This window comes from Colletotrichum abscissum (genome assembly GCF_030869225.1).
Source record: "Colletotrichum abscissum strain IMI 504890 chromosome Unknown Scaffold_11.1, whole genome shotgun sequence".
Lineage (NCBI taxonomy): Eukaryota > Fungi > Ascomycota > Sordariomycetes > Glomerellales > Glomerellaceae > Colletotrichum > Colletotrichum abscissum.
The window spans coordinates 861,258-884,461 of NW_026849999.1; the positions used below are offsets into that span (position 1 = coordinate 861,258).

The 23,204-nt window shown below is 55.1% G+C and overlaps 9 protein-coding genes across 9 annotated transcripts; 5 read left to right on the forward strand and 4 right to left on the reverse strand.

The window, feature by feature from the left end:
* On the reverse strand, positions 1-1,991 carry CABS01_05606 (uncharacterized protein; the record flags this gene model as incomplete). Its single annotated transcript, XM_060538974.1, has 2 exons — positions 1-1,029; positions 1,551-1,991. The coding sequence occupies 2 exons, from the start codon at positions 1,989-1,991 to the stop codon at positions 1-3; spliced, it is 1,470 nt and encodes a 489-aa protein (XP_060405236.1).
* A 1,537-nt stretch (positions 1,992-3,528) lies between these two features.
* On the forward strand, positions 3,529-4,416 carry CABS01_05607 (uncharacterized protein; the record flags this gene model as incomplete). Its single annotated transcript, XM_060538975.1, has 2 exons — positions 3,529-3,579; positions 3,631-4,416. Coding segments are annotated over 2 exons (837 nt in total), but the record flags the coding sequence as incomplete, so codon positions are not given.
* Positions 4,417-4,781: 365 nt separating this feature from the next.
* On the reverse strand, positions 4,782-5,357 carry CABS01_05608 (uncharacterized protein; the record flags this gene model as incomplete). Its single annotated transcript, XM_060538976.1, has 1 exon — positions 4,782-5,357. The coding sequence occupies one exon, from the start codon at positions 5,355-5,357 to the stop codon at positions 4,782-4,784; it is 576 nt and encodes a 191-aa protein (XP_060405238.1).
* Positions 5,358-8,724: 3,367 nt separating this feature from the next.
* CABS01_05609 (ATP-citrate synthase subunit 1) lies at positions 8,725-10,776 on the forward strand (the record flags this gene model as incomplete). Its single annotated transcript, XM_060538977.1, has 2 exons — positions 8,725-9,192; positions 9,244-10,776. 2 exons carry the CDS (start codon positions 8,725-8,727, stop codon positions 10,774-10,776), a joined length of 2,001 nt encoding a protein of 666 aa, XP_060405239.1.
* Positions 10,777-12,779: 2,003 nt separating this feature from the next.
* Positions 12,780-13,040, forward strand: CABS01_05610 (ribosomal protein L30; the record flags this gene model as incomplete). The annotated part of the gene is made up of 1 exon (XM_060538978.1): positions 12,780-13,040. One exon carries the CDS (start codon positions 12,780-12,782, stop codon positions 13,038-13,040), a length of 261 nt encoding a protein of 86 aa, XP_060405240.1.
* Positions 13,041-13,744: 704 nt separating this feature from the next.
* CABS01_05611 (uncharacterized protein) lies at positions 13,745-17,344 on the reverse strand (the record flags this gene model as incomplete). Its single annotated transcript, XM_060538979.1, has 6 exons — positions 13,745-13,917; positions 13,967-14,082; positions 14,135-14,406; positions 14,603-14,897; positions 15,117-16,357; positions 16,943-17,344. 6 exons carry the CDS (start codon positions 17,342-17,344, stop codon positions 13,745-13,747), a joined length of 2,499 nt encoding a protein of 832 aa, XP_060405241.1.
* A 784-nt stretch (positions 17,345-18,128) lies between these two features.
* On the forward strand, positions 18,129-18,749 carry CABS01_05612 (Cnl2/NKP2 family protein; the record flags this gene model as incomplete). The annotated part of the gene is made up of 2 exons (XM_060538980.1): positions 18,129-18,425; positions 18,492-18,749. 2 exons carry the CDS (start codon positions 18,129-18,131, stop codon positions 18,747-18,749), a joined length of 555 nt encoding a protein of 184 aa, XP_060405242.1.
* Positions 18,750-18,906: 157 nt separating this feature from the next.
* On the reverse strand, positions 18,907-19,790 carry CABS01_05613 (uncharacterized protein; the record flags this gene model as incomplete). Its single annotated transcript, XM_060538981.1, has 2 exons — positions 18,907-19,421; positions 19,487-19,790. The coding sequence occupies 2 exons, from the start codon at positions 19,788-19,790 to the stop codon at positions 18,907-18,909; spliced, it is 819 nt and encodes a 272-aa protein (XP_060405243.1).
* Positions 19,791-20,403: 613 nt separating this feature from the next.
* CABS01_05614 (uncharacterized protein) lies at positions 20,404-22,642 on the forward strand (the record flags this gene model as incomplete). Its single annotated transcript, XM_060538982.1, has 2 exons — positions 20,404-20,421; positions 20,606-22,642. 2 exons carry the CDS (start codon positions 20,404-20,406, stop codon positions 22,640-22,642), a joined length of 2,055 nt encoding a protein of 684 aa, XP_060405244.1.
* Positions 22,643-23,204: the final 562 nt, after the last annotated feature.

Consider the following 23,204-nt stretch of genomic DNA (forward strand, 5'->3'; position numbering starts at 1 on the left):
TTAACCTCTGAACTCCTCAGCGCCGCTGGCCTCCCATCTGCCGGGGACGAGGGCCAGGGGCACAATACCGGAGACGTGCATCTCGGGGCCGAAGATCTTGGCGTTCAGGCCAAGTTCTTGGGTGGCAGCCTTCATGTTCTTGAGACCCTCCTGGTAGTTGGGGCCGGCACGACGGACCCAGATCTGGACCTTGTGCTCGTTGAGCTGCTTGGCGTAGTCGCGGAGGGCGCGGATGACACCCTTGAATGTGCTGGCGACGTTGGTGAAGTTGGCGATACCACCACCAATGAAGAGGACCTTGCCCTCGTCGGTCAGGGGAGCGCGGAGCATGAGGTCGAGGACGGTGCGGGCGTAGTGGTAGGTCTGAGACTCGGTGGGAGCACCAGAGTACTCACCGTAGTTGGCGAGCTCGTCGGCAAAACCGGAAGAGGCAATGGCATCGGCGTAGACGACGGAAGCACCACCACCAGCGACCAGAGTCCAGATACGTCCGTTGGGGTTGAGGACGGTAAGCTTGAGGGAGGCACCGGTCTTGGCGTCAAGGTCGGCAATGTAGGCCTCCTCCTTGGTCAGCTCACGACCGAAGGGAGCGGGGAACTCCATCGGCGGGCCGGCATCGATGTTGACCTTCTCGCCGTTGGCGGCGGCGACGTTGGTCAGGCCGAGAGCGGCAGGGGAGCGGGCAATAGCCCACTTGACACCGCACTCGAAGTCGGCGGTCTGGTCGAGCTTGGCAGCAAGATCGAGGAAGTGCACAGAGGCGGAGGTGGCATCCTCGTTGGGGATGACAACGAGGGGGTTGATCTCGAGGTAGGTGAACTGGCACTCGACGTAGACGGCGTACAACCGGGTGATGAAGTCAACCAGCACGTTGTGAACACCCTTGGGGACCTTCTTCAACAGAGACGCGGCGATCTCGTCGTTGGAAGGGTATTGTGAGAGGTCGACGGGGATCAAGAGCTTCTCAGCCTTGGCGTCAACATCACCGACATCAACACCACCCTCGTGGGTGAAGAGGATCCAGTCGCCCTATCGGAAATCCATGATTAGCATCGATGATTTTATGTGAGGGTTTCGACAGATGAGGCATGAGGGCCGTCGTATGCATATGGCAACTTCTGCAAGAGGCATGGGTGGACGGGGTGGACGGGCCACAGGCCTCGTCTCGTGGCATCCGTTCGTCCGGTTCGGGAGAAAAATTACCGGAAAGGGCAGTCCAGCGGCCGGAATCCACTTATTTGACCCATGGATAGGAAATGGCATAAAGCATGCAAATTCCCTTTCCACGGTTGCCAAACAAAGTTTTCTTCCAGTTATTCTCACTTTCAACCGTCGATGAGTTTCACTTTTGCAGTGTGATGATGCGTTGGTGTTTTCACACCCGCGCGACTCATTGATGGGTGGACTGCCCACTCCGGCCCCGCCAACGAATTGGAGAAGACGGCCCGCTACGCCATGCCTCGCCACGAATGATCTGCTGCGGCTGCTGCTGCTGCTGCCACAAAGCAACCGCCAGCTCAAAAGGGGAGGAAATCTGCGACAAAACTTACATCTCTGACGGACATGATGTTGATGTAGTACTCGGTGTCTTGAGGGTGGGGAACGAAGGGCTCGACGAGGAATTGGCGCAGGACACCAGTGACGGTCTCGACCTTCTGCTCCTTACCAGCACGCTCGGCGATCCAGGCGCGAGCCTCGGGCCAGGTCTTGTTGAGGGCCAGGAGACCGCTCTTGCCACGGCGCTTGATCAATTGATCGGGCTTGGCGACGAACTTGACACCGGGCTGGAGAACCCAGGGGTAGGTGACCTCGGCCTGGTTGAGGACATCCTCGACGTTGGCATCCTCGGGGAAGTGCAGAGAGCACAACCTGGGGGGAGGGTTGTGCTTGGTGGGGACGGGAAGAGGAGATGCCTTGATGACGGGAGCGCGGGTGAGGTGGTAGTTGAGGATAGCCTTGCCGTCGGCCTCGAGGATGGACTTGGCGGACATTCTGGCGGTTGTGAGGTGAGAAAGAGGTGAGTTTTCTTGAGAGTTCTTTTCCCTGCTTTATTTTGCCTGGATTGGGAGCGGACTGGTCAGCGATTGCCTTTGGAAAACGAAGTATATTTGTGTGGCTCGGAGGCGGAGTTTGGAGTTCCGCTGCCCGTCAGCCAGCAGCAGACTTTCTTTCAGCTGGCTGAGCTTCTGGTAAGGAGCTTCGTGGGCGGCAAATGTCACCACGGCAAGCAAGCGGAAGGCTCCAGATGTTCGCGCCGAGCTCTGGAAGAGGGGCTATCACGATCCAACTAGAGACTCGGCCGGGATGGGGGAAAGACGAGGCGACAAGATTGAGCTTTGGAAGAGTGTGTGGCTGCAGTGAGAACATACCGAGAGAGAGAGAGAGAGCAAGTGCTACCAGGCGACGAAGTCGAAGTCTGGGGACGAAGTTGTGGTGAAGACCTGAAATCAAGTGAATGTCAGGAATCGGAGGTCGAATCGAAGTCGAGTCGAGTCAAGCAGAGCGGTGTGTGAGGGAAGAAAGAAGCGGCGAGGTTGAAGGAGAAGTATGGATTGGGGAGTGGGAGGAATGGAGTGGAAGGAGAGAAGCTGTGCTGGTGCGTGGAGAGAGAGGGAGAAGATCGTCAGCCTTTCAAAATTTTGGATTCTGTCGAAGCTCCCAGGGATTATTTGTTGCTGGGACTTTGGGGAGAGGAAGAGCAGGAAGAGCGGACGAAGGAGGAGGGGGTGGGTGTGCGTGTGTGTGTGTGTGTGTGTGTGTGTGTGACGGTGGTGTGGTGGGTGGGAGGGGGAGGGGTGAGAAAGTGACGGGAGAGGGACGGGAGGTACATCTTGGGGCAACGAAGCGCGCCCAGGTACCGACCGGGATCGTTTTGGTGGCTTTGAAAATCGGTGGATTTTCACCTTTGCACCTTGAGGGAGCTAAGGGACCACGCCAAAAAGTTTTGGGGTGGTGCGTGTTGTGGTTGTGCGGTGCAGTGAGGTGCATTGGAACCAGACACCTGTGAGAATCTCTCGCAAGCTCCGGGAGTGGGAAAAAAAGAACTGGGGGGAGGGGAAAGTATTTTTGGGGACCGGGTGTATTTTTGAGAGGGGGGTGGGAATTTTGGGGAGCTCCAGCCCAGCTGTCCATGCACGCTACCCCTCGATGGCGGTGGCAGAACACACGACACCTTACAGGGGCACACTCGACATATCCGCAAAAAGCAAGAACGACTGCGAGGGAAAAACGGGTGGGAAAGTGCAAGTGCTAAGGTACTGAACCGGGAGGGAAGGGGCAACGGACAGCACAGGCAAGTACCTGTATCTGTACCTGCCCTATCTGCTCTATACCTTTCCCTCTCCTTCTTCTTGTTGGACTCACCTCGAAATTGGCGACAATCTTGCCGGTTGAATTGCAACAAGGTATGCAATAAAGGGATGGAGGGGTTGAGAAGGAAAATGCTGGCAGGGCAGGGGAATTCGACCAAGATGGAACCTAACGAGAAAAAAAAAGTCTGGGGAGGGGGAATTTGGGAAAGGTGGATGAAAAACAAGAGACAGGCAGTGGTTGTTGAGAGGTTTAAGTGGATCTCATCTCGTACCTTTTGGAAAGTCACTCTGAGGTGCTCACTCACTGACAATATTGCAGGCTCTGAAGACCAAGGAAGACCGAGTGAGAATCTCTAGGAGAGGACGGGAAATGGGCAAAGAGAAACCTAACGAAATGGACGGCAACAATTATCGAGTTTGCCTCCCAGGCGGCGCAAGGGCGGCATTTTTACATACAGCTACACGCACCACACAGTCGTGGCAGTACTCCGTCCACAGCATGGAAGTGTTGGACCACCACCTCTCCCGCCCTTTCCCGGATGATGGATCGATGCAACCCCAGCGCCAGAATGTCCGCCGAAAATCGCAGGGACCGCCATTTTTACATACACCTAGGTGCTGCATTGTTGTGCTCATCAACATCACCTTCACAGATTCCAACATGGTCCATCGACATAGTGCAGGTGCACCACAGCCGAACGGGAAAGGGCGGAAGACAGACTGCTGGCTGCTGGATGGAGCTTGGGGAACGTTGCCGGTGCGGTGCGAAGCGGTACGGCGCATCATCCTCGTCGCTTCGTCGCTTACACCGGCTGTGGTCTTCCAATGCTTCCTTCCAGACGATTCTCCATTCTCGTGGGTTGGGGTTGCCTATCCGTACCTTACCTTACCTTGGGAAATTGGGGGTGGTCTGTTTCTGTTTCTGTCTGTCCCCCGTATCCGATCGAGATCAGGATCAGGCCCCTTGCCCAAAACGAACCGAGAGAAGGAAAGAAAGAAAACAAAAAAAAAAAAAGCCGTTGTTTATCCACCGGCAGCCAGCGGGAGACTGAGAGTCGCGTTTCCAGTACTACCGATTCGGGCGCACTCGAGCGCCGCGGGATGACTATGTGATTTCGGACGTTTCTCATCTCGTGCGTGGGACAACGGACGGTAGCCCGGATGTCAGGTCAGATCCCCCCAAATTCGGTGTCAGTCAAAGTACGGAGACACAAATTGGTCCAGGAACCGGGCATTGGCGCCGTAATTAGCCATGGCGCTGGGATTGGCACCTGGGACGACGACCAAGCACAGTCATCAAATCAACCTCGAGTGGGACGTTGGACTGCCTGGTCAGACGGCACATCGACCCCTACTCGTTCTTCGCTCCTGTTGCCCACCTGCACCTAGCAATGCTTAGGCTCGCTCAGCATGACCTACCTGGCCCTGTCATTTTCGAAAACCAGATCCCCAAGCTACGACAAGGAGCCATTAGCCATGGCCGTTCGTGTTCCCGTACGAGTGTGCGTGGGAAGAAGCCAGAACAGCGGCTATTACTCGCGCATCCGTACGCAGTACACACACTCGGGTATCTCCAAAATGAAGGCGCGCAATGCCCGGTGGTCGGCGGAGTGACAATGGGGAGGACCGAAAACCGGCGGAGGTGGATGCGGCATGCCGGGTTTCGGGGAATGCGAGCATGGGTGCTGAAATGCCCGTTTGGGTCTTTTCCCTCTGTCCTTCTCTGCTTGTCCCAGGCGCGCGAGTCTTTTGAGTGCCTTTTTTTTTTTTTTTTTTTTTCATCTCCGTCGCCGTCGCCGGTCTGTTTCGGCCGTGGTTTCTTCGCGGCGCTTCGCATTTACGACTATCGCCGCCTTGTTCCGTCTGGCATCTGCAATGTCCTTGATTTTTTGCATCTGAATTTTCTCTCAAGCGGGTATCTTGCTGCTGCTTCTCTTCCCTCTTTGGTCGGATAGAGTAAGGTAGTGCATCATCCCAAGTGGCCTTGTACCCGTACATAGCTGGATCTGGATGGATGCACAACATCGTCTCTTCCCCATTTCTCATTCTCACGCACACAAAATCCCACACAGGCTTCGAAATAATACCTCGATTCCCTTGGCTGACAGCAACCACTCTCCGTTCGCATGCAGCGATGGGAAGGAATACGGGCAAGGAGGCGAGGCTGTTTTAGTGACCGCCTCGCCCCCACTCAGACAGGCGAGCCTTCCAGTGCCTCTACCTGACGGTGTAAGCCCTGATGTTGGTTGTGTGGTTGTATACGTAGTATCAACGGTGTCTGGGTAGGCGTGTGCGTGTAAACCAGTCGTGTTCAGATTGATTACAATCCCAGAAGCCATCCCGGCGGCCAAGTTGGCGAATGTTGATCCTCCCTGACAATCCAGTCCGAGGCCATTGGGCGAGACTCAAGGTGCGGTCAAACCAAAGTGCAGGCTGCTGCATTCCCGAATGCCCTGGTGCGTCAAGGTACGATAAGAGAGAGCGAGAGAGAGCTATGGGCGCCTCCCGACAAGAGAGGTATTGTTGGCGGTCAAGCGCCAGTGCCAGCCGAGCCGACTTGGTCTCAACTTGGACTGGTCGGGGCGGGGGGAGCTCCCGGAACTTGGAACATCCAATTGAGAGCAGATAGAGACACAACCGCCATTCGATATTGACACTGACATTGCGGTGACCGGCGGGCGGACACCGCCCGTCTCACTGGACGAGTTCCCTTTGAGGTCAAGTGTCCGTCTGTCGGATGATGGGATCTGGATCTTATCGTTGTGCGCTTGCTCTGTCTGTTCCGTCTGTTTCTGCCTGATGTTTCTGAGAGGTGCGAGTTGCACCAAGATAGGAAGAAGAGAAGGGAAGGCGCCGAAAAAGACTGTGAGAGTCAGGGCTTGTGCAGGTACGCAGACCAGCCCGTCCGCGGATGGAGCTGGTACCGGTACCTGGTCTATCCGCAGTTGCAGCGTCCGTCTGGGCTCAAGCTCAGGTCCAGCCCAGGGCAGTAAGTGCCAGGCAGTTGTGGGACAGGGCAGCTTCCTTTGGGGCACAGAGAGAGAGAGAGCATGAGCATGAGCATTTAGGTGAGGTGAGCTCCAATTTTGGCAAGGTGCTTGGCCACTAGCAGTCTAGCGCCCCCCAGGTACGGCCTTGCTTCCCTGTGCAAGTCTCTTCTTCACCCTGTCCATAGGGTGCAAGTACCTTAGCTCAGATTTCCTACCGGGACCTTTTTTCTGGGACCTTGCGGTACGTAGTCCGTAAGGTAAGGTACCCAGTGAGGTGAGGTTGTGTGGGGTCCGCCAGAAACAAGCGGGGGCCGAGGGTCCTTGCCCGTTTGCCTGGTTGGTGCGTGAGCTATGTGCCTTTGGGCGGTCCCATCGCATCTCCCTTTTTTCGCCTTTTCCCTTCCCTGCCCGCTGGCCAATTCAACACTTCAACAATCCACGGGCCAATCATTTGGCGGTATTGGTCGGGAACTTCCCCAACTCTTTCGGCCGTCGCATGACGGAAGTCTCCATTTTCTCAATTCCCATTCCCCATCACCCCTCCATTCCACGCACCACCACGCACCACGCACCCCTCAAACCCAAGAGAAAAAAAAAGTCTCAGGCTTCTCTCTCAGAGTCCCAATGGCCCGACTTTGGCAGAGTTGTGTGTCACTGCGCCGTCAAGCTGTCCCAAGAAAATCTACCGGGCCCTGTGCGAAGTACCTGACCCGACGCAGTGCCGGCCATACTGATCGCCCGTACCTTGCCTAGGTACTTTACTGGCCGATGTCGAGGACCCCTCCGCAAGGTACCTTAGCTCACCCGTACCTACAATGGAAGTCCACAACCACAGAGTCAACCCATCCGTTGCTTCTGGTTCACCACTTTCTGCCCGCCCGTTCTGTTCCTGCCGCTGCAAAGCATTGTTTGGCATTGTTGGTGACCAGCCATTATTGGGATTGGGATTGGCCCTTTTTTCTTTCTAATCTAGAGCCAAGGTACCTAATCTGGTCTTGTCTCGATAAGGACGTGTACAGACAGATACGGATAGCTTACCTTACCCTACCTTTAGTTGGGTAATGGAAGGTACTCTACGTGGTCGAGTATGCTTGGGCAAGTGCCAAGTATCAGAGGTACCTCTTTCCAAAAGTTGACTTTGACTCGAACGCGGACCTGTCCCTTCCTCTCTTGTTGCTCGTTGCGTTGCTCCCTCGGATACTTGGGACGCAAGCCCGCCAAAACAATCCCTGCTCACCATCACCTCACACAAACGCAAGACGCACCCGCGCACCGCCATGTATGTACTTTGTCCGCACCACGCACCACCACCACGCACTACATACGCACAGCACACCGTTCGTTCGTTCCTCCCACTCCCTTGCCGATTTCCGCTGGAGAGAATCCGACGTACACTAGCAAAAAGCAAAGAAAGGACAGAGAGAACCATGGTCCATGGAAAACAATACTTGGAAAAATACTAATTCCACCTCACCAAAAACTCACACCCTGCTGGTGGCCCGTCTCCGTGCTCCTCAACTACTTACGATACCCGACCTCCGTCCTCCTTCTTCTCCTCCGACCCTCGCTCACTCTCACTCGACTCTCTCTCTCTCGCTTTTCCTCTCCTTCCCTCCTTCTTCTCACCCTCTTGCTGCTCTTGAGAAGCTTCCTTTTCTCTCTCTCTCTCTCTCTTACCCCCACGCCAATCCCTTTTCTCACCAAAGGATCTCTCCTCCGTCAGCTCGACAAAAAAAGAAGCTGGACTTTGCCGTTGTGCGCCGCTGCTTGATCCCATCAATACCTACACCCATACCAGGGTAGACAGACAACAGCATCACCGCCTAGGTCAGTTACCGCTCCCCGAATCCTACCCACCCCGGTCATGTCAATCCTGCCCCTCCGACGCCTCTTTCCCACCTCCGAACGCTTCACACACACCTCATGTCACTTCCACACCCGCTCGCCGCCGCACATCGCATCAGACACGACCAGGACCAAAAAAAAAAGTCTCTCCCACCAAGGAGCTGGGGCTACGCCAGCTACAAAGATCCACTTAATGTCTGGTGGTGTCCCCAGCTGCCGATGAGCATGTAGCCTCGCAGATCCAACGATTTCAGCTTCCCTGAGCGAACTGTCGTCTCTCCGAGTCCCTCCTGAAATCTCACCTTCTCCCCACCATAATTCCGACTCGTTTGTTTTCCACCAAACTTCCTCTTACTACTCATCCTCCTCCTCCTCCTCCACCTTCAACCTTTCCAATCCTTACTTTGGACATCTTTCTCCTTCATCTCTCTCGCGGGCAGACATCCATAGACTTGTTTCTGGCGCCCATTGTCTGTTTCGAACAAGCTTGCTGACCTTGTTACCCCTCGCCAGAATCTTTTTTCTTCTTCCCTTGTTGAGACTCTCATCCTCCCCGACGAAGCTCGACTTTCTTCACAATGCCTTCGGCCACCACCCCCGCTAACGGTGCCAATGGCGCCAAGGCAGCCAGCGGCCTGTCTGCCAACGACAACATCACACGCTTCTCGGCTCCCAGCCGTCCTTTGAGCCCTCTCCCCGAACACGCTCTGTTCAACGACAAGACTAGATGCTTCGTCTACGGTCTGCAGCCCCGCGCCGTCCAGGGTATGCTCGACTTCGACTTCATCTGCAAGCGCAAGACCCCCTCCGTCGCCGGTATCATCTACACTTTCGGTGGTCAGTTCGTCTCCAAGATGTACTGGGGAACCAGCGAGACTCTCCTGCCCGTCTACCAGGAGGTCCCCAAGGCCATTGCCAAGCACCCCGACGTTGACGTTGTCGTCAACTTCGCCTCCTCCCGAAGTGTCTACACCTCCACCATGGAGTTGATGGAGTTCCCCCAGATCAAGACCATTGCCATCATTGCTGAGGGTGTCCCCGAGCGCGTAAGTCGGTCTCTTCCCTCTGGATTCATACCCCGCTAACAAAAATGCAAGCGCGCTCGTGAGATCGCCCACAAGGCTCAGCAGAAGGGCATCACCATCATTGGCCCCGCCACTGTTGGTGGTATCAAGCCTGGCTGCTTCAAGATCGGTAACACTGGTGGCATGATGGACAACATTGTCGCCTCCAAGCTGTACCGCAAGGGTTCCGTTGGTTACGTCTCCAAGTCTGGTGGTATGTCCAACGAGCTCAACAACATTATCGCCAACAACACCGACGGTGTCTACGAGGGTGTGGCCATCGGTGGTGACAGATACCCCGGAACCACCTTCATCGACCACTTGCTCAGATACCAGGCCGACCCCGACTGCAAGATTCTCGTCCTGCTCGGTGAGGTTGGTGGTGTTGAGGAGTACAAGGTCATCAAGGCCGTTGAGGATGGTGTCATTACCAAGCCCATCGTTGCCTGGGCCATTGGTACCTGCGCCAGCATGTTCAAGACTGAGGTTCAGTTCGGTCACGCCGGTGCCTTCGCCAACTCCACCCTGGAGACGGCCAAGACCAAGAACGAGAAGATGAAGGAGGCTGGCTTCTACGTCCCCGAGACCTTCGAGGAGATGCCCCAGGTCCTCAAGGCTCTCTACGACTCCCTCGTCAAGAACGGCACCATCAAGCCCCAGCCTGAGCCCGTCGTTCCCAAGATCCCCATCGATTACTCCTGGGCCCAGGAGCTCGGTCTCATCCGTAAGCCCGCTGCCTTCATCTCCACCATTTCCGATGACCGTGGACAGGAGCTCCTGTACGCAGGCATGCCCATTTCCGATGTTTTCAAGGAAGAGATTGGCATCGGTGGTGTCATGTCCCTTCTGTGGTTCCGCCGCCGCCTTCCCCCCTACGCCTCCAAGTTCCTCGAGATGGTTCTCATGCTTACTGCCGACCACGGCCCTGCCGTGTCCGGTGCCATGAACACCATCATCACCACCCGTGCCGGCAAGGACCTCATCTCCTCCCTTGTCGCTGGTCTCCTGACCATCGGTTCCCGCTTCGGTGGTGCCCTTGACGGTGCCGCCGAGGAGTTCACCAAGGCCTTCGACAAGGGCCTGAGCCCCCGTGAGTTCGTCGACAACATGCGCAAGGCGAACAAGCTCATCCCCGGTATCGGTCACCGTGTCAAGTCCCGCAACAACCCCGATCTCCGTGTCGAGCTTGTCAAGGAGTACGTCAAGGCCAAGTTCCCCACCCACAAGCTTCTCGACTACGCCCTGGCTGTCGAGACCGTCACCACCTCCAAGAAGGACAACCTCATTCTCAACGTCGATGGCTGCATTGCTGTCTGCTTCGTTGACCTGATGCGCAACTGCGGTGCCTTCTCCTCCGAAGAGGCCGAGGACTACCTCAAGATGGGTGTCCTCAACGGTCTGTTCGTTCTCGGCCGTTCCATCGGTCTTATTGCCCACTACCTCGACCAGAAGAGACTCCGCACTGGTCTGTACCGTCACCCGTGGGACGACATTACCTACATCCTTCCTCAGCTCGGCGGCGGCGGCGCACCAGGCGCCGAGGGCAGAGTGGAGGTGCAGATGTAAGGGTTTAACGGTTAGCGGCGGAAGGTTACGGTTTGCCACGGGATGTGGCTATAGAAATGGAGTCTATGATTTTAACGTCATGCGAGGGATGATGGTGTGCTAAATGGCGTCTTGTACGACAAGCTATATACGTGTAGTGCTGCGCAGTCCCCCGGGATATACTAATGGTTTTGCCCGATTACCTTTTGAAGCATTGCTTTCGACGTGCCATGAACAGTGACTACTTACCTGCCTTGTCAACCGCGACGTCGGCTACTTCCGAGACATTAGGGTCGCGCTTGTGCCCCGCTGGCGGCAGCGTCAATCTCTTCAGGGATTGGATGGCGGTTCGACACCAGTTCGGATGGAGCCCTGGGATAAGCTTAAATTGAGCCTGTCGAACTGGTCGGGTCGTCCGGAGCGCACTGGTGACCCGGCCCGGAATGGTGTCGGCTTTTGGGCTGCTCGTGCATGTCTCAAGACTCAAGGAAAGCGGCAGCTTTTGTCGGCAATCATTGTTCCAAATTGCTGATATGGCGTTCGTCCATCGGTATTCTGATTTGAACAAACGATTTGCCGAGTAGACGGCGGGAGCTAGAAAGTACTTGAATACCTGGTTATGTGTCATTGTAGTCGGTAGGCTCTTTAGATCGAGAGCGATTAAATGTGCTCTCGGGAGTTATGTATTCGGCTAGTCCATTGCGAGAGAGAGAGAGAGAGAGAGAAAGGGGGAGGGTTCCTTTGTAAATTCCAGGAGTTGAAGGGATTTGGTGGCCTTTCTATCACGTTGTTGTGGGGGGTTGTATTTCATGGCCGTAGCGAGTGGGCAATGTCTCGCTGTACTGTCTGTCCCCTTGATAATAGGCTTAGTTACTCGTGGAGTCATTGATCATGATAGTTACACTCGCTAGCGCGGTCTAGTTATTGCAATTCTTCCAACATTAGCACGCCGAACTTGCTTCTGCATTCAATCACGAGCTCGAAGATAACTACTTAGATAGGTAGGCACCTGGTCTCGCCAGACACAACGGAGCCCACGAGGAGTCTGAACCTGATATCGAGAACATTGTTGCAAAAGAACTTTTCCCTCAGGTTTTGCCCCGTGGACGCATAGCTTGGACGCAAAGGTTTACGGCTTGTACATGGTTCTACGATTATCCGTCTTCGACCACCCGCAGTGAACCAATACCGCCAGACCCGGTGCCCGGCTGGGCCGTCTTGATGCCATCCACGTATCCGTACTCCGCACCCATTGGTCTTACGAATTGGCCAATAGTGTGCTGTACTCCAATAAGTTCCCTTCACTGCGATTTCAACTCTCTCCAAGGGGATGAATCGCAAGGCGAGGCTAGGCTGAATTAACCGCCAGACCATCAGAGTTCCCGACCATGCTGCCTAGGCCCAATGGTTGCGAGCATAGTGTAGGTGGGTAACTTGGGCAAAATAACTTGGGAAGTTCTGGTCCGCATAGTCCATTCAACGTAGTGTGAACCCCCTGCAAGGCAACTGCAGGCATCTGTCGCCTGAGCGAGCCAGTCTTCACTGCGATTTTAACTCCTCCTAAGGGGTAGAGACAAGACAAAATAAGTGGAGACCACCGGACCTCGTCCTCAAGTAGACCACGCCCTGGCAACTTCCGCCCGTGACTGACGCACGGACCATCGAAATTCCCAACGCCAGCTTAATGATTTTTGGATCCCTCGATCGCATTGCTGGGAAAGCTATCGAGTATCGGGTCGCTTCCCTGAAATCCCACCACATTGCGACGGAAAGACTGCTTTAGCAGAGGCTCAATTGTACGATACGTCCCCTCCTCCAGCAGATTGTTCAAGAACTGCATAAACAGGCGCTAACATCAATACCTCGACAGAAACAAGTGATCACCCATCCCTAATCGAACGAGCAAGGAGCACACGACAACCCACGTCGCAAGCACTCTTCCCTCGACGACGAAGCCAAACCCATACCCACGCGTCTTGTCCTAATCTCAAACAATACACCGCCGCCACGACCACCCGCCCAACATGACCTTCTTCCGCATCACCCTCCACCGCTCCGCCATCGGCCTCCCCAAGAGCACCCGCGGCGTCCTCGAGGCCCTCGGCCTCCGCCGCCGCTCCCAGACCGTCTTCCACCCCGTCAGCCCCCAGTTCGCCGGTATGATTATCAAGGTTAAGGAGCTCGTCAAGGTCCAGGAGGTCGACCGCGCCATGAGCCAGCACGAGATGCGCGACCTGCGCAGGCCAGACCCGGGTTTCTACGTCGAGAAGGCTGTTGCGCGGTAAATGGACTATAGGAAGGGGTGAAGTAAGAGACGGGTTGGGGTTCAGAAGGATTTTCCAAACATAGAGGACGGGAGGCGGAGAGAGGATAGGTGTTCGGGGTTGTCAGAGGAGATAGGTTCCTCGAGCATGACGGGGCTGGAAAGCAACAGCTCGGGCGCGGCAGAGGCCAAAATCGTGTATCATCACCACGGAGAAAAGTGTACAAAATTCTGGCGGACTGTACAACAAACATACGTAGACGAGGATGTCTGCATCAAGTTACTTGGAATCAAATAAAAGTTCACTCAAGACCACTGGTGATTCGGGCTCGTCTCCTTGATTGGCACATGATTCACTTGTCGCGTTGACAACTACCTGCATGATTACTGAAGACTGCAAAGAGACGAGTCAGATGGACCAGCGACCATATTCGTATACTTGCCTCACAAGACACAAGGGTCAAGAAAGGATGCTTTTGCGAATGGAAAACAATGATTACTATCTGTCTCAACTCTCATACCGGTTGAGTATGCCTGATACTAGCAGGTGATACAAAGATGCTGGATGTCCATTTTCCACACCTCCAACTGAACCCCTCACCAAGCCTGCATGACCAGGTGCTAGGATTCCAATAATGCAAAGAAAAAGTCAAGATGAAACGTCAAACTGTCTGCCGTTTAGTCGGCTGACCATTTGACTCAGGATGCAAGATGAGGTCTGGCCGCCTAGAAGCTCCGAGCCTTGTCGATATACTCCTGAGAAGGGGTCTCATATTCGCTGACAAAGTAGTTCTTTGCGTTCTTGCCGAGCCAGACGGTGAGCTTGGAGAGTTCCTCACGCAGACGCGCCACAGATTGCTGGTCCATGTTTGTCTGAGCGACGAGCTCGGGAAGAGACACTGTCTTGAATCAGTACTAAGCCACACTAGGCGTCTCGAATGGACTTACCCATCAGGCGGCACAAGTGTTCAGGTCCATAGGTATCGCAGACAGACTTGTGCTTGTCTTCCTCGCCAGCCTTCTCCCACACCTTGCGAATCTCATGGTACTGGGGTCGCTCAAAGCTATGGAGAGATCAGTAGAGTTCGAGATATCAAGTCCAAGCAGAAAACTGACCGGTACAGTAAGATACGGCTCAAAGACTTCTCAAAGTACTCGCGAAGTCCTGCAACGACTTCTTCGAGAATGTCCATGTTTGCAGAACCATCTTCCCTGTTCGGGCGCTCGTAGTTGAGGTAGTCGCTCAAAATGTCGTCAACGGGGTGAGGGTGAGGAAGCGGGACCAGCTGATTGTTCTTGGTGATGTTCTCCCAGTCGTCAACAAGCATCGCCTTGATGTGATCAGGGATGGGAAGCTTAATGGACGGGCGTGCATGAAATCCATCCTCCTGGTATGTGATATTAGTATTTGTGTCGACTAGTAGGCATGGCGCAACAGAAAACGAAAAAAAAAAAAAGAAAAGAAAAAGCCTCCAGGCCGCTGGGCTGTCGAATTGATAATGGTTTCTCTCGATGGTAGTCCTCCTCAATCCGCACAAGCGGAAGCTTCCCACTGGGGCAAGCATTGCGTTTGTGTAAACTCACAGTCGGAAGTTCTTCCTCGCTCGTTTCCGAAGAGCGAGCAGATGACGACTTCGCCCGGGCAGGCTGTTCTCGCTTGAGAGTCGTGACGCTCGTATCGTAGCGATTGTCATAGTTGGGCTTGCCATCTTTTGTGACATAGGGTCTGGCGCGGGGAGCAGGCGAGAGGGTCAGGTTATCAGCCCTCAGCAAGCGCGGTTCCTTCCAGGCCACCACTTGATCATGCTGAGGTCGCCGACGCAATGGTTCGGCTGGCCGAGATTTGCGAGACGCAAAAGCCATAATGAACGAGATGAGTCTGTAAAGAGCCAGTGTAGCGTTTGACGAGTGGAATGCAGTGGTTCTATGAGAAGCTGGTGTTTGGGGATGGTTCGAGAAAGAAAGGGCGGGAATTCGGTAGAAGATCAGAAACTCTTCATTGTGCTGCGGGAAGGAGCAGTCTGGGATCGCTCCTGCCAGACAGGCGGAACCAGCAGGATGTTTCTGATGCTGGTGTGTTGGGCCACCCACGGCCTACTGCAGCCTACGTCGAACATTATGGCGGAACTCGAGGAGTACCTCCACACTGTTCTCACGCTTTCTCTTGCTTGTGCCGCAGGGCCTCTGCAAAAGCTCTTCGACGACATCCTTGGCATCTTCCGACTCGCCATCTTGAAAGCTTCGTAGATCATGCTGGTTCTCGATGTTGGCATTCGCGGGACGCTCCCCAAGGAATTCTATACTGGAGTCGCTGGTTATGCTGGTCCTATCGTCGTCGTCGTCGCTGCCAACGGTCTCATGGCTAGAAATACTGATCAGGTCGATGATGTCGGCAGGTTCCACGTCGCCATCGGAATCTGAGGCTCGCCCGACTGTCTGATCTTCGTCTCCCTCATCTTCGTTGTCGGCTTGATAGAACTCGTCTTCATTTTCCTCGTACACGGGTGAAGCCCAGCGAACCTTCTTGCGTGGGCGAACAGATGCCTCGTCGTAGCCATCGAAGTCATCTTCACTATACATGTACTTCCGACGTCTGTTGGGTAGGAAAGTGTCATCTTCTTCGCCAGATTCGAGTCGCTGTCGGAAAAGGTTGTTCCGATACTGCCTCTCGCTCAGAGTGTCGTTGTAGTCCCTCAAACCTTCATCTTCCTCAAAGTCGAATCGGTCCACGCCCATCTCCTCTTCATTGACTTCGTCGTCTTCCTCCTCATATTTCAATCGGTTCTGGTTCATCTCCGCCTCCTCTTCGTCATACTCGTCATACTCCTCCCTGAAGTAGTATCGGGGCAGATCAGAGTCAACATTCCCGTCCTCGTCCTCGTCCGAATACATTCGACGCCTTTTGTGATGCTGCTCAAACGCCGCGTCTTCCTCATCGTAGTCTGGCTCCGGTTGACGTCTTTTGCGTTGCTGATAGTGCTGATTTGGGCGACGATTGATCACGTCGGCGTCGCCATACAGATAGTCGTCTGAGGCTGGAGCTGGTGTCTCGTAATCGCCATAGTCGAAGTCACTGGCGCAATCGGTCTTGATCTCGATGTATTGGCCTTGAGATGCTTCAACATCTTGTCGATATTCGTGTTCGTTGGCATCCTCTGCCCGACCAACAGGGTTGTTGTGACGGTAATGGGCAAGTTGACGGGCGTAGTCTAATCGAGACATGAATCCGCGTTGGGGTGGAGAGGCGTAGTTGGGCTGAGCGCCAGAGTACTGCGCAGCCTGCTGCGACAGAACCCAGTCGTACACCCGAGCAAAGCTATCCCAAGCCGGGGAGCTCATCTTGTAGCTTGAGTAGGGTAGTGATGATTGTTGATGAAGTTTGTGATGATGTATCCTGAAATTTTCAAGGCAAGACACGAGACGTTGTGATGGGTATGAATGCGATGAATGGGAGAAAGGAGAGTCTTCTGGGAGAGAATAGGAAATCGAACCGGCGATTTGGAAAGAGAAGAGTGGGATGTGGGAGGAATGTGTGGAATCGGTGGAAGGTGTGGTGTTGAAGAAAGGTTTGACCAGCGAAGACTTGTCGGGGCAGGAAGGTGGAAATTCCTTTTCGGCAAGTGCCTCAATGGACGCTGATTCACACAACGCTCCTTCCTTCGATTAAATGAATACCAGCCGCCCGGCAGTGAAGAGGTCGGGAAGTATTCGGTGACCAGCTTTGCTGATGGCCCCACATTGATGAGGGCATTCACCCCCCTATCGTTTCCTTCCTCCTTCCCGTCTTTCGGACTTTGTTTCAAGCTCACTTCACAATGAGCTTCTACTTGGAGGCCAATATAATGGCACATCGAGAGAAACCAAAAATTGAAACAAACGCAGAACAGAAAGCAAGACACAAAGAAACTCGGTTTTGGCACTCACCTGCTCGAGGTCAAAATCTCTCGCCCGGCGAGGGCCACGGCCAGTGGCAGCGACACCTGCAGTTCGCTCCTCACTACCGCGAGCTGAGTCGGTCCCATTGACACGAAGGTTGCCCTTCTTGGGGGGTTTGGCACTGCTCTTCTGGCGTAGGTCCTTCATCTGGGCGTGCAGCTGGCTGGCAAGCTCCTTATTCTCCTCTGTGAACTTGCGGATGCGATCGATAGAAACCCAGTCGTCCCAAGTGTTCTTCCAGCCCTTGTAGTGAATGCGATACTGGAAGCCTTCGCCACTCTCGGCAGGCTGGATGTCGAGAATCTTGGCCTCATATAGCATCTCACCATGGAAACAGAGAACCTTCTCATCCTTGGAGAAGGGCTGGGGCGGTTGGCGTGCGGGCGCCATGATTGGATAAGGCGGCTGTAGGTTGGCGAATCTACTCAGTAGGCTCCAGCAAAGAATATCGACAGCAGGGTTCTGGCGATAACCTGGATGTCGTTGAAGGGTTGATGCGCCAAAGGGGCAATGAGGTTAAATTCTCGGACAGTGCGCTGAAGATCGAGACACAGTCACTTTCAGAACCAGTTGGCGCAAGTTCGAGGCTACTGGCACAGTACGAATCGTGAGCAGTCGTGACACCTCACTCAATTTGGATGACAGTGTTGATCGAGTCGCTAACACGGTATTCAGCTGGAGGACTGATTAGTTTCTAGGCAAGATTGACAGCGAGTATGAAAGGATATGAGACTAAATCTCACTGCAATTCGTATGTTTGTTTAACAGCAACTTGCCCAGTGTTGCTTTCGTCGTGGGTAGAGCCGTCTTCGTGAGGTGCAAGCGTGATGGATGAGGTGAAGATGGCAAAGTGTGTCGATTCTTCCTACGGAGTGAAACGCGCTGCGGCTCATTAACGCGTCCCGCAAGAACTACCGCGTCTTCCATGCCTGCCCCAAGCCAAGCGCCACCCATCCCGTCTGCCATGTCTACTTACGTTACTGTCTACCCAACTACCTTACCTCACAGACTGACATACTTGACTTTCCATCTAAGCTTACTCTCCCCTACTTTTTGTTAGAGACTACGGATACCTTCTGTCAGAGATCTTATCGTCGAGGGCTGTTGCGACTATAACGGCCACTCGCTGGACTCATTGTCTTCCAAGCAGCTCATCTCACAAGCGCAACCCATCATGGCGCCCACCGAAGCCGCCATCCTGCACAACTACCTGACTGTCCCGGCGCGGCTGCCCTCAGCCATCACGCTCGAAGAATTCACCGAGCTTTTCCCTAAACCGCATCGCGCAAACCCGCAAATCCGCTCCTTGTACCGTGATCTGCAACACCAAAGGAGGGCGCTCGTTGATACGGTCACGGAAAACATTGAGAACGAGGAGAAGAACGGGAGGATCATCAAGCGCGAGATTGCGCGTGCCCAGAAACGTGCGAAAACCGAGGATGCCGATCAGGAGCTTGAGATTGAGAGAGCGGTACGTTCTTGTGATTGTGCTGCATATTATCATTGTAGACCAGAGTCTCTAATACGAAGGTTAAAGCTTTTTGGCGCGGCTGGGGCGCAAGATCCCAAACACACAATTAACTCCATCGTCCCAGAGATGGATACGGCGATAGCGGATCTCGAAGCAGAGATTCAGGAGCTAGAGGCTCAGGAAGCAAAACTCATGGAGTCGGTCAAACAGACAGTCGGCAGCATGAGCGATCTCCGCTACGGACGCCTCGCCAACCCCAAGCTCGGAGAGGACGTCATTCAAGGTCTCAAGAGTGTCCAAGATGCATGCGACGGGAAAAGTTGATCAACTAAAGATTACTAATTTGGCCCTATCTAATCCAAATGACCAAGGATCTCAGTTGCATCATTGCAACGGCCCGCGGATTTGTCTGGATATTCAAACCATGCCAATGTGCCCTCCAGCCTCTCTTCAACTGCCTATCCTAAGCCACTCGTCCCCTTTACCGCGCAACACCACCAGCAGGGGCGGCAGCAGCGGGAGGAGCACCGCCAGCAGCGGCAGCGGCGCGGTTGTCAAAGGTGTTGCCCATACGGCGGTTCATCAGGGTACGGCTGCCAAAGGAGACGAGGATCATGAAGAGCCAGTTGGGGACCAGGTTAAAGGCCCAGAAGACGTAGCCAACGGGGACAGACAGGTTGTTCTTGGCGATCCAGCTGTTGAAGGGGTGGAAAATGTTATCCGTCAGGATCCACTCCTCCTTGGACTGCGCCTTCCATAGGTCGACAATGTCGTCCGAGGTGGTGGTGGTGATGTTCAGGCGCTTCCTGTAGACATCGACGTCGGCTCCAGGGGGCAACAGACCGATGGACCAGATGGAGGCGGTGCCGGCAGACCACGCGTTGCAGAGGACGGGCTGGTCGTCGCAGTTAAGGAGACCCAGGTGAGGGGATTCGGGAAGCTTGGCGAACTTGATGGTAGACTCGTTAAAGGCAGTCTCGATCTTATCGCAGTGGCCTGTAGGTAGAAATTAGCATATCTTCGTACATGGAGCAATGTGACGCGCGGTTTGCGGAGCGTACCGAAGCAGGTCTTGTTACGACCAGTGATCAGAACCCACCACTCCTCAGGGGTAGTGGCATCAGCCTTGACGGGCTCGTAGAGAACATCCTTCCAGTTCTCGACGGTCAAGACGGAGATCTTCTTGTCGACGGCGGTCGCATCAGGCACGGCGGCCTCGGGGGCGGCCGCCTTCTCAGCGCTGGGCGCGGAGGCGCCAAAGGAGCTCAGGAAGTTCTGGAACTGCGCCTTGTACTGCTCAAAGGGCGACTCGGCCGCTGTCGCAAGCAGCGGGAGCGCAAGAAGGGTGGTGGCAGACACGCGCATGTTGATGATGGCTGTGTATGTGTGTGTGATGGGAAAGTCGCTTCGCGTAGAGAGAAAGGAGGTGGTAGCTTGGATGTCGTGATCAAGCGGCCAAGAGATGATGAGTGAGGGGAAGCGTAATTACAACAAGGGACCAAGGAGGGACAATAAGTACGGGTTGGCGAGGGTAAAGTATACAGGCAACCTGATTCCGGCGCGAAGTTTGGACACACGAAAAAAAAGGACACAGAGTCTGGATGCGAGGGAAAAAAGTGGAAGAGGAGTCCAAGTACGGATACCGACACGGGTGCGAAATCAGGCAGTTTGGAGAGGGACCCTTTTGGGACTCGGGGAGAGCGTGTGGCTTCTCCTGAACCTTGTCCCGTTGGTGATCAGGCTGGAACAAAGGAGCTTTGGTCGCCTGGGGGATCCAGAAGAGCACTGAAACCCGCCCGCTGCTAGAAGCTCGGGAGCACACACCATAGAAACGAGAGAGAGGTCCTTCTCCACAAAGCCTAACCGAAATGGGACTGGCGCTTGCTGCTGGTCAGCGTCATTTCGGGTCGCCCAGGTGGAACGGTGGTCCGGGGTACTTGCAGCAGCCACGATTGGGTGTCTCGCGTGCATCAGCCACATGAGGCTTGCGGACCCGGTACGTACTGGCCATTTGGCGGGGACCTCGACGCGTCGAAAGCTCACATGCTGAAGGGCCCTGGAAGCTCGCATGCGCCTTGAGGCAACGTCCACCCTTGCGACATAACATTGTGAGCGCAAAATATCACAATGGTAAGCCCTCCAACTCTGGTTCTTTCTGACTCTAGCTGACACAATAGTAGCCCCCCAAAGCCGCAGACCAGAAGCGAAAACGAGGGCGCCCCTCAAACGCGTCTAAGCCGGTCGACGCGTTGCCAGGTTCTCCCGAAGCTGTAGAGACAGAAGAAGCACCGGCACCAGGGAGACGCGGTCGCCCAAGCAAACGAAAGGATACTGAAGTGTCATCCCCCGCCGAGGAACCGAAAACCAAAAAGAGGGGCAGACCACCCCGCGAGGCAGCGATAGAAGCAGAAGTGGAAGAAGCGAATGAGGAGGAGCCCGAACCGGCGCAAGCGAAACCGAAATCGAAAAGGGCCAACAAGAGCAAATCGAAGGACAACGAGGAAGCGGCAGACGGAAACGGGTCAACAAGCCGACGAGAAAAGGCCGCCTCACGACGTAAACCAGGCCGAAAGCCAAGAAAGGAGGCGAACGAGGAGGCCCAGGACGAAGAAGAGGCCGGCACAAGCGCCAAGAAGAAGCGTGGACGGCAACCAGAAAAGCCTACGGAAGAGGAGGAGCCCGAGGAGGGTGTATCTCCAGAACCGGTCCCCAAGAAGAAGCGTGAGCGACCGTCTCTGGACAAGGAACCAGCGGCCGAAGAACCGTCACAAGCTGCCGAGGAGGACGCTGCGCCCAAAAAACGGGGAAGAAAGCCCAAGGAAAAGGTTTCCGAGGTCGAAGAGCCTGCACCTGAGGAGGAAGCGGAGGCTGAGGCCGCTCCCAAGAAGAAACGCGGACGCAAGGCAAACGTTACAGTAGAAGAGGTGGAGGAACCACCAGCTGAAGAGGACTCGGCGGCCGTAAAAAGGAAACGCGGTCGCCCTTCGGCGCAAGCTGAACCAGAGGCGCAGGAGGTGTCACAGTCAGAGCCGAAAGAAGGCCGGAGGCGCAAGGGGAAGCAGCCCGTACCAGCAGCAGAGACGACAGCCGAGAAGCCGACCAAGAAGCGCCGGAAGAAGGGCGAGGAGGAGGAAGAGGCGTCACCAGATACCCAACGTCGCCGGGCTGGCCGTCCTCGAACTTCAGATGCAGCATCCCCGCAGAACGAAACCTCGCAAGCGCGCAAATCCAAGAAGCGTCCAACGGAAGACGATGCAGTAGAGGCATCAGCACCCGCGAAGAAACGCCGTCGTCGCACGTCTGAAGAAATCCAACAGGAGAAACAAGAACAGCAACAACAGCAACCCAAACCCGAAGCCCCAAAGACGGTCCGAAGGGCCCCCAAACACCGCCACATCGCCGCCCGCGTCCGCCAGGTCCCCCGCTCCGTGATAGAAGAGAAATGGTCCCCGCTCACGAACCCCTCCCTCTCCATCGTCTCCAACCTCCTCCGCCTCGCCGAGCGCCCCGTCCTCCAGCGCATCCCAGGCAGCGAGAAGCGCCGCGACCAGGCCGCTTCCGCCCTTCACCTCATCACGAACCGCCTCGTCAAGAAGCTCTCCCGCGGCCTGCCATTCCCGCCGGCCTCGGCGCCGCCCACGGCAGGCAAGAACGGTAGCAGGAAGCTGCTCGAAACGGATGGCGGACGCGTCGAGGAGCTTAACTTTGAGCGCGTCATCGAGGGCGTCGCGGCGCTCGAGAGGCAGCTCGATCCTCTCCTCCACGCGGTCGACCTCCTCAAGACCGAAAAGGAGCGCGAGGAGAAGGCTCTGGAGGAGGACTACGATACCCTTCGCACCCTCGAGGCGAACGCGCGCTCCGAGGCACGCAATTTCAAGGATAGTCTCCGCAAGACGCACGTCCTTGTGCCGGAGGCCACGAAGCCCGGTACTGCTTCCGCTGCCGCCGAGAACGCCGCCAAGCACGACGAGCAAGATCTCAACTTCATCGTCTCCGAAGAGGGCGTCGGGAGCGGCACGCCGCTGTTCAAGGACCTTGAGGACGACGAGCTGCGCGGTCTGGCGGGACAGGTCGGCAGTCACATGGAGAGCATGCGGGCCAACCTGCAGCAGATTGACGGCGTCGTGCCGCAGATTGTCAAGAGCAGGGCCGCGCTGCAGGATGTGCTGTTTAAGCACTTAGATCAGCAGAGTTTTGAGAATGTCTTGTTTGGATGAAGGGCGCGTCGAACATATCACGAATCCCGTGTTGTGTAGCTCATGGATATTGGGGGAGTTTGGGAAAGCCATTGGGAGTTCTGGACCGACTTGGTGTTGGGCTGGTATTAGCATCGTGGGACATTGATACTGTACATTGACTACGGAGGCGTTGGCTGGCTGTCTAGGTGATACCACGCAATTGATGATTCATGACCTTCAGTCCCTGCCATTGACAAGACCAGACCGATTATCGTGATGTACTACCTTACACCATAATACCACCATGTGGCTTTCACTGAAGCCTCACCAGTCCGTCGAACGGTTCTGGCACAAAGCGGACATGAAGTCATTAACCCGTCACCAGAACCAGTGTCACCGCAGCATTCAGGTCATCTTGAAGATATTGCCTTGGAACCTTTTGCCTATGAAGAACTATACACATGGGGAAATTCAAACCTCGACCCCATCCTATACCATACAAAAAGCTGGTCTCGTAGCCTGTCTGAATTGTCTTGCCGAGGCATCCCAAGCCGCAAAACCACCGCTTTTGATCATAACATTCCTTGCTCTTCCTGAGCAT